Here is a 9,550-nt window from a genome sequence, read left to right as displayed (position 1 = left end):
TAAAGTCAGGCTTTACCTGACATGCTGTAGAGCAATTGCTTTGGTTTGAGATTTATTATTTTATGTGTGTAGCACTGCATCTCTCATTTGTGCCTGCCTGGTAATGAGCAAGCAGTGAACCAGACTTTATTAAATTTTCCAAAAACATAAGGGTAGAATTAGTCATATGTGATTCAGGATGACTCCATTTCCATGCTAGCCTCCCTGTCATGACGTTGCTGTCCTATGTAGCAATTAAATTAATCAATAATAAGTTTTTAAAAGCAGTGGTTAGTTTAAAAGCCTATGAGAGAGAATGACTGTTAAAATAATTAGATTTCCAGCTCCAGTTTCCAGGTTAGGATATTATGGACACATTTGTTCCTATCACATTTACTTTGCGGTTCAGTATGAATTTTCAATAGATGACTCTGCGATAAGAAAGCAGCAATTCAGATGCAATTATATAAACAGTAAGATCAGCCTGGAATTAGCCTGGAGAGTATAAAGCACACACAGAGCTTGTGCTGGGTCACTGCCTCTCCCAGCTCAAGGCAGAATCAGGTTCCTGTAATAGGGAAGAATTCAGCTGACAAGAGGTTGGTCTTTCCAGACTTGCATTGTTGCAGCTACAGGGTAAACCGGACTGCGTAATGACTTTTGCTATGGGAAAATGACAGCTGGAAGAGACTAGAGGGTGATGTCCATGTGTTTGTAGACACTGTCATTTAAAACTTGTAGTTTAGAAGATATAGAGTAGACCCTGGAATTGTCTTGGAGCTAACCAAATCTTTGGTCTTGGGATCCCCCAGCAGGTCTGGGAAATGAGGTCAGCACAACAGACAGATAAAGCGCGGATTCATTGATTTGATCTCTTTGCTGACGATCTTTATTGTAATTTACTTTAATCTATTATTTAATTCTTGGCAGTGTTCCCATTTCACCATGCCTCTAAGCCAACTGGAAAGTAAAAAATACAGTGGTATGTCTGATATATACAACTGTTTCTTTTCCTCTCTTGAGTATTTTATAAGATGCTTTCTTTAGAAAAGTATTTTAAACCACTAAGATTATTTCTGCATCTCTGGTTAATTCTAGAGCTCATGTTCTCTCACATATGTCACATTTTCAAATCCTTTAGCAGGGAAGGATAGGAAAACCTCCTGTTATTTTTCTGTGTCGGTATTTTATCACTCATTGGTGAAAAGTGCCATGTAATATGGTTTAGTGGGAAAAAATGATCATATGTGTTGTTATTGGCTTATTTACCCTTCTTTTCTGTTCAGTGGTTAGTACTATTTCAAATATATGTCTTATACTGAAAATAATTTGTGAAGCTGTAGCTGAAAAAGTTGAGATTACTTCTACTCTGTGACTATCATAACTGTTCTTGTCGAATTCTGAGAAAAGAACTGCAAGGCACGTCTGATTTTACTTAGGGTTTCTTTTTTTTCCCCCCCTTTTTTTCCCGTCTAGCATGAGTCCCTTCTTTGTGATGTCTCTCCTCTTTGGCCTGACTTTTGGTCAAACAGCATCACTTTGTGCTCCTTCAGAGTACACAATCCACGTGGAGAAAAGGGAATGTGCCTACTGCCTGGCCATCAACACCACCATCTGCGCTGGATTTTGCATGACTCGGGTACAGGAAGTTACTCTCTTTTAGGCAGTTGTTCCCATAAAGGCCATCGCTATAAAAGATGTGCCTATTCTTGCTGAAAAAAATGTGTGAAAGTTACTCAGGCTAAAAATGTCTGTCATAGACAGAAAAATCACATTATTGTCACAGTATCCAGTTAGCTTGTTGTGAAGGTATGGATGAGAAATGCCAAGACTCCTGAATTCTGTGGAGTTTATAACAACAGTGGCATAACAACGAACTGACTGCTGCTGTTGCTGCAGAGCCTCTCTAGTCTGTTTGTGGATCAGGATGGAACAAGTGAGAAGCAGATTGTATTTGGTCACTCTTTTAGTTAACGTAAATTACTTGATTAATTTCGAGTCCAACAAATATGCCAGGTGGTGAAGGCAATGAACTACTATTGTGACAGATAGCTGTTGAGAATATCTCACATGTAGGCATGCCAAATGCTATGCTTGAGCTTCACTATTCAACATTGCATTTTAACTTCCGCTCTGGTCAGTAGGTAGTCAATACAGAATACAAAGTACTGATAGCACTTTGAGCCAAACAGCACATTAGTTAAAACCACAAAAGCAAGGCAAACATTTCTAGAGGTGTAGAGATGCCCAGTCACATGCAGATTCAAAGTGAAAGGTCTAAACAGAAGTACACCAAAAATATCAGAACTAGTCTAAGTGTAAAGAGGTTAGCTTTCTGCACATATGAGAAAATGCCAAAGGAAGTTTTTCAACACTCATGTATGCTTCTGTGAAACAATGCATTTCTTTTTTCTTTGTAGGACAGCAATGGCAAGAAGCTGCTACTCAAAAGTGCTCTGTCCCAAAACGTGTGCACATACAAAGAGATGTTGTATCAAACAGCACTGATTCCGGGCTGTCCTCATCACACCATCCCTTACTATTCCTACCCTGTGGCCATAAGCTGCAAGTGTGGTAAATGTAACACTGACTATAGTGACTGTGTTCATGAGAAGGTTAGGCCAAACTATTGCACTAAGCCACAGAAGCTCTGTAACATGTAAGCTTCCAACAGAACGTGGTAGAAATGTACCTTTCTGCTCACAATTAAACATAAATAAAACTGTATTTCATAACAGGTTTGCAAACTGGTGTGCACAAAGTCTTATTCTAAAGAGGTATCACTAGAATTACTTTGATGAATTGGATGTTGTGAAATGCACAAAAATAGAATCATAGGACTGCAGATTTATATTTAGAACCGAAATCTAATTTAGGGAAGAAGGAGAAATAACTGTGTATGTATGAACCCTTGCTCATAAATTCCAGGTATTGTGCGAAGAGATGCTCAGAGACAAAACATCTGATATATCTAAGAATTACAAACTGGACAACACATACTCTCAGTATTAAACAGTTCAGTAGACTGACATATCCTTGCAGCCTTCATGTTAGCAACTGTATTTTTCCATGTATGTAATACATTTTTTGAGGACCCTAGCTTTATAGCATAGTCAGCTGGAACTAAGCACATGCAGTTATGTATCCACACTATAGTTCTGCTTTATCGTTAGCGTTGTCCAGACCTGTGTTCATTAGCATTGCTAGGCATACTTTTTCATGTCTTTGCACTAGCAGAGTAAGCCTCTCTTTTCTGTTACAGTGCACTGAAAAAGTTGTAACTCTTTCTAAGCATTGAAGAAACAGTGAAGCTTCAAATCTTGCCACTCTGTTCTATGGAATAATACTACCATAAGTTGGTATTATTATTATTGTTATATATATTATTATATTATGGTGTAATACCATCAAACTTAAAATGAAACTCAGAAAAGAACCCTCTCTTTCCCCACACAGGTCAACCGTCCCCTTCTGAGTTTCAAAGTGATCTGAGCCCCATCATATTTGCTGAACATGCACAGGTGAGAAGTGCAGACCCAGGAATTTGGAAATAAATGTAAAATAATAAACGTTTCCTTTTCTTTAGCTCTGACGATTCAGTGGCAAGTTTTGATTGTACTAGACCAACCACTGGGAATGAGAGCTGGTTTCCGCCTGGTTTAACTGATCCCAACACAAAGTAGAACATACAGAATTCAGTGGTAACTTTGCCCCTCACCTCTATTACCTACAACAGGAGTGATGAAAACACAGTTTGATCTGTATCTGCTCAAGTAAATGTGATGCCTGCTGATCCAAGAGCACTATAGATAGACAGCAGGACTACACTGAAGACATGAATAGGGCTGACCAAAAAGAGAAATAAAACCTTAGTTATTAACCCGATTACCAAAGTTTGTGTACTTTGCATTTTAATCTGAATAATGGTAGACAAGAAATTATCAATGTGTGGCAAACTATCACTAACTTCCTAGTATTACTAGGATATATAGTATTAACACTATATAGTGATGTAAATTCATTACTTTTTTTTTTTTTAATTCTACTAACGTCCATTTTTAAAGTCAAATATTGCATTCAGAAAAGCTATTAGGGTGAATCAAAGTGATTATAAACCAATTTAATTAAGATGAAAACCAAAAAGTTTGACACATACAAAACATGAATGATTTGCAATATTAGAAAAGGAATGATCCCATCCCTGGCTAAAAGTGTCTGAAATGGTCATTTCCTGTTAGTTTGACTGTACTCTCGTAAGTTACAAGGGTCAAATTTACTGTAGCACCTGGAAATACTACTGAGATGCACAGTACATTTTTTCTATTTATGCTAATTCATCTTTAGTAATATGATTGTAGCTCTCCAACAAATAACATATGCCATTCACACTTTGCTTGAAACAGTAAACAAAGGAAACAGAATTCACAGGATGCCTATCTTACCGATACGAGATTTAATTTTCTTAGAAAAATCTTGCTTTCAGTCTTGTAGTTGTCATGAATGTTCCTGGAATCTGATACTCTAACCCAAATATCTTCATTTTATTTTAACTGCCGCAAAGTCTCTGTGAAAGCCTAGAGGAATCTGCTAGGACATAATGGCAAAAGCTTTGTCCAGCACAATTGCAATAACAAGCTGACAGCATTTGCATGCTTGTCACAGATTCTGTGCAACGCATGAAAACTGTAATTGTCCTATGCATAAAGAAATGTCTTTGCAGGCAAAGTCTGAAAATTTAAATTCTCTAAAACCGTTATTTAAAATTAATAAAAAACCCAAAGGATTTTGCAGAAACAGTAGAAACCCTACTTCTGTCAGACATGTCATTCATGCCTCTGGTTTAAACTGTCCAGATATGGCTAGATATATACAAGACTACTTCTACAACAGTTGGACCAAGAGAAGCTAGCAATTAAGTTACAAAAGACTTTTTTTGGGGGGTGAAAATCTCTGGTATTTCCCAGACCCCAATGCAACTATAAAAAATGTCAAGAGACAGAATGCAAAAGAGCTATGGACTACCAAGTTCTGATAGGAAAAAAAAGGAAGTAATTATGCAATGAAACAGCAATTATATTACCTGGTAAATGGCAAAGAAACAAAAGCTTTAAGATCAGATAGTGCTTTCTAAAGTTAGCTGAAAAACCTTTAAAAAGGATATTTAGAACAGGAAAAATTAAGACATTACTATTAAGCAACATTTAGGTGAGGGGTCTGGAGAACAAGTCTTATGAGGAGCGGCTGAGGGAGCTGGGGTTGTTTAGCCTGGAGAAGAGGAGGCTCAGGGGCGACCTTATCACACCTTACAGGTACCTTAAAGGAGGCTGTAGAGAGGTGGGGGTTGGTCTGTTCTCCCACGTGCCTGGTGACAGGACGAGGGGGAATGGGCTAAAGTTGCACCAGGGGAGGTTTAGGTTGGATATTAGGAAGAACTTCTTTACCGAAAGGGTTGTTAGGCATTGGAATGGGCTGCCCAGGGAAGTGGTTGAGTCACCATCCTTGGAGGTCTTTAAGAGACGTTTGGATGTTGAGCTTAGTGATACGGTTTAGTGGAGGACTTGTTAGTGTTAGTGTTAGTGTTAGTCAGAGGTTGGACTCGGTGATCTTGGAGTTCTCTTCCAACCTAAGTGATTCTGTGGTTTACACTTAGCAAAACCAAAAAGGTAACTATGCCTATTTATAGTAATAAGCAGCACTGCAAAATTATTGTAATGATCCCTCATTGCTGCATCTGACAGACTTGTCTTCAGTCTGAAGATATGCATGCAAAAAATAACAGTCTACTTGCATGGTTAATGCCTATGCAAACTCACTGAGAGGAAAATAACTGGAATGACCTCTTTTATAGTAAAAAAAAAATAAGACATTTCTGTGAGTGTTACTGTTTAAACATCCTTTTACATACTATCAAAGCACTTTTTCCCTTTGGCCTTTCAGCAGTATTTGTTTTCTACTTTAAGTCCAGGTCCAGCAATAGACCTTTACAGACGTGATTATTCCTTAAGGTCAGGCGCTTGTTTACATTTACTTTATGATGCCTTTTCACATAACTAACCAACAGATCTGCAGACAGCACTAAGATGTTGGGAGGAGGCAAAGATCTTAATTTTGGACAGGAAGTAACAGAAAAGCATGGGAGCACAGAATACTAAGGAGGCCTGTAGGAGCTGTGGTCAACCAGAGCCCACACCGAGGCAGGTTTGTCCTTTGAAGGTAACTGGCCCCCTCTTCCATACCGACATTGCCGTTGCATTAAACGTGAGGCCTCTCTTATCTAGAAAAGGCTTGAAAACTGGGCCATCCTCCAGCTCCAGTTGCTCTGATGCTGACCAGCTTCGAGCGAAGCCCCTGGGCGTTACCTGCCTGCCGCCGCCCTGCACACGGAGCGCGGGAGCGCCGGGCTGAGCAGGGCAGGAGCGTTGCGCGCTGCCTCGGGCACGGCGGTGGCCGTGCTGGGCTCGGCCCTGAGAAGCACAATCCCGCACGAACTGGCACGCCCGCCGCTGGGGAGCGGGGAGGCCGCAATCCCCCTTTCCTCGGCTTCGCACGGAAAGGACGAACCCGCCTCCGCGGCTCGCCACGAGCAGGAGCGCAGCGCCGCCCGTGCGCCAGGGGGCGCCCACAGCCCCCCGCCCCCCCAACCCGACTGCACCGCCCGCTGAGGCGCGGTCGGCAGGGCGGGCCCGCGAGCGCCCCGGAGGAGGGGACTGAGGGGGCGAGGCGGCACCAGGCGCGCGCTGCGCGGAGTCGCCCGCAGACGGAGCCGTACCGTACCCGGCCCCGGCGCGCAGCCCCGCCGCAGCCCGGGCCGTGCCGACAGCTGGGGGGGGGGGGGGGGGGGGGGGGGCGGGCGTGGGGCCCTGCCGTCGTCCCCGCCTCAGCCGTTGCGAGAGCGAAGCGCGGGCCGCACGCGAGTGCTGCCGGCCGCGGCGCCAGCCGCCATTGCGGAGCTGTTCCCGGCCGCGCCCCGCCCCGCCCCGCCCCGCGGGTCCCTGCGGCTCGCTGCGGGCTGGTGGCGGCCGCCGCCGCTCTGCGCCCCGCTCCGCTCCCGGCGGTCCCGCGCTCTGGCCGAGGCCGGCTCCTTGTCCTGCAGCCTGCCTGCGGCTCGGCTCCGGGGCGACCGTGGCACCGCCGAAGACGGCAGGCGCTCTCCTCCGGAGCCCGGCCCGGGGAGCCCCCCGCCGGGCGGTCAGCCGCCCGCCTCGCGGGCCTGTGACGGCGCGGCCCGCTCTCGGCTCCCCGGCCTGCGCCGTCGCCGCCTGATCGCGTGTTCGAAGGCAGGTGGCCAGCCCCGGCGTCCTGGGCGTCCTGCGCGTCGGGACCCGACAGGTGAGGCGAAGGCGGCCCTGGCCCGGCGGGAGGGTCTCCCTCAGACGTGCCGAGCGCGCGGGAGGCGGTGCGGTACCGTGCCCGGCGTGAGACTGGGAAGTTGCGGGAGACTGCTGCGGACATCGCGCGCCGGACGGCACAAAGACAAGTTCTCCCTGATAGTCTTTTATTTCAGGTTATCTTTATTAGAACGTTGCTTCAAATTCACGGCAAAACCGATAAAACACCACTTCAGAACACGTTAAGCTACAGGGAAGTGAAAGCTGATTTCAGCAACAGAATGAACGTCAGCCCTTTTTTTTTTTTCTTTACAGAAAGCTGCTATAGAGGTAATGCTGCTACAGACTTTGCAGTCATACACTGGTGATACCCCAGTTCTGTCCAAAATCAGAATTTGTGCTGTAGAAACAAATACATTGCACTGGAAGTGGTTTGTGTTTTGGAGAACCTAGTAGTGGCAGAAGCACCAACAGAGAGGAAGATGTGGTATTGGTAAGCTTTATTTATGTACATTTCTATGAACATCGTCTGATGCTGTTAATCAGTAGCCTCTAATGGCTGTAAAAGATAGTATTTGAAGGCTTAAGATAATTTAATTTTCAATACATATGAAACACATTTTGTTATAAAACTATCACTTTCAGTATAAAGTGAAATATGAATCTTCATTGTAGGGATATTACAGGGCTGTGCTTCATCAGCTCCTGTTCAATCTCTGGAAGATATCAAAACTGGCTGAGTTTTTCCTGTAACGAGTGAAGGTCCCACTCAAGTCAGTTACTCAGAAAAAAACAGACATGGTAAATGTGAATAATGATGTTAAAAGAAATAAGGGAATCAACTACTTACATTTTTATAGGTTAGAACAAGCTGGTTGACTGGATCAGACTGGAAGAAAATGCATGTGCTTTCAGAATTATCCCTTGGAGGGTTATAGTCTTTTGTCACTTTCTTACAGCTTTGACAGAACATCTGTATTTTCTGTCCTTGAATGAGTTAAAAAAGGCCTTCAGTTACTAAGATGCAGAGAAATCTGCTGAACAGTACTGCAGATACATTATGTACCTCGCAGCAGCAGGAAACAACGAAAGAGGCTCTATCTCTGGATTCTGCTAAAAGCACTAGTAGATGGTAATACATTGATTTCCATATACCAATAACTTAGAGAATTAAACCAGTGACTGGTATCATTCTGTTCCTGATATACAGTGCAGATGTCTTACATACCCAGACAGCAGTAAAACCTAGGGTATAAGCAGTCATTATGCTCAGAAAAACAAATGCACTGTTCAGAGGAGAAAAAAACAACAACACACTGCAAGATAACACAAGACAACAACTTCAGCAGAAAGTTAGGTTGTTCAAGTCTGAATTTATAGCATATTTCTTTGTACCACTCTTTCCTGTTTTCATAAGGCACTTGGATGTTTTTGTCCTTCTGGGTGAGTGAGGGCCTTGGGAAGCAATAGAAGTCTCTGCAAACTGCCTTTTATTCAGTGCATCTGAAAAGCATGATTCATCATCTTTCAACTTAAACAAGAAACAGTAAGCAAATAAAGAAGCTGCCTCTGGTCATATCATTACATTTTGATGCTACAGATTTGAGAAATGAAAACCAAGTGGTGTATGTAGATGTGTTTTTAAAAAAAATAGTCATTACATGGGTGGAAGGTAAGAGAGGGAGACAGGAATTTACTGTAAATAAGTGGTCCATGTAGGGAAATTATTTGGGAACCCAAACCACTGGTTTGCTTTTTGTGGTATTTTTACCAATTGTCAAAAAAAAATACCAGTTGTTAAATGTTTTTACTGGAAAGCTCTCCTGCTCTGAATGGCCAAAAATGACACTATACACAAGTTTCTTCTTTCTGTCAGTCTTACCTTGGGAGAAAATACCCCAGCTGTACACTATCCCTTTTTCTCTTCAGGACAGAATCAATTGTAGGGATGGTCTCAAGCCTATCTGGGATCCAGGAAATTACTTTGTTATCAGGTATGAGAAACTTATTTTCTTAGTGTCAACTTAAGACCCTCATGGATTTGCTGCCAGCGTCATTCTCCCAGCTGAGACTTTCTTAAGAGCAGAAAGCCGATCAGGGACAGATTTCTTGGTCTGATACCTACGGAGTAAGGTCCCAGGACCTACTTTTACATGGCATCCATAGTTAATAAGCTGTGGACAGTGATACAAGCCTAACTCTTCTTTGGTATACGACACAACGTCTCCTGTCATCAGGGGACC

At 43.3% G+C, this 9,550-nt stretch overlaps 1 protein-coding gene across 3 annotated transcripts in view; it reads left to right on the top strand.

Annotated features, from left to right (window-relative positions):
• The first annotated feature begins 445 nt into the window (after nt 1-445).
• TSHB (thyroid stimulating hormone subunit beta) overlaps nt 446-9,550 on the top strand; it is a 151,899-nt gene continuing 142,794 nt past the window's right edge. Inside the window, exons 1-4 of one of the 3 annotated variants that reach the window (XM_080569556.1) lie at nt 446-578; nt 1,456-1,618; nt 2,400-7,308; nt 7,623-7,800. In XM_080569556.1, coding sequence (XP_080425682.1) covers nt 1,457-1,618; nt 2,400-2,642 — 405 coding nt within the window. In that variant the 5' untranslated portion in view covers nt 446-578; nt 1,456 and the 3' untranslated portion in view covers nt 2,643-7,308; nt 7,623-7,800. Of the gene's footprint in view, nt 616-909; nt 962-1,455; nt 1,619-2,399; nt 7,309-7,622; nt 7,801-9,550 lie in introns of those variants that run through there. The other 2 variants (XM_080569557.1, XM_080569558.1) reach the window with 2 other exon arrangements.

The sequence above is a fragment of the Anser brachyrhynchus genome (assembly GCF_964034855.1).
Source record: "Anser brachyrhynchus genome assembly, chromosome: 27".
NCBI classification, from domain to species: domain Eukaryota; kingdom Metazoa; phylum Chordata; class Aves; order Anseriformes; family Anatidae; genus Anser; species Anser brachyrhynchus.
The sequence above is the reverse complement of the archived record's forward strand: the minus strand, read 5'-3'. Positions and strand labels throughout refer to the sequence as shown.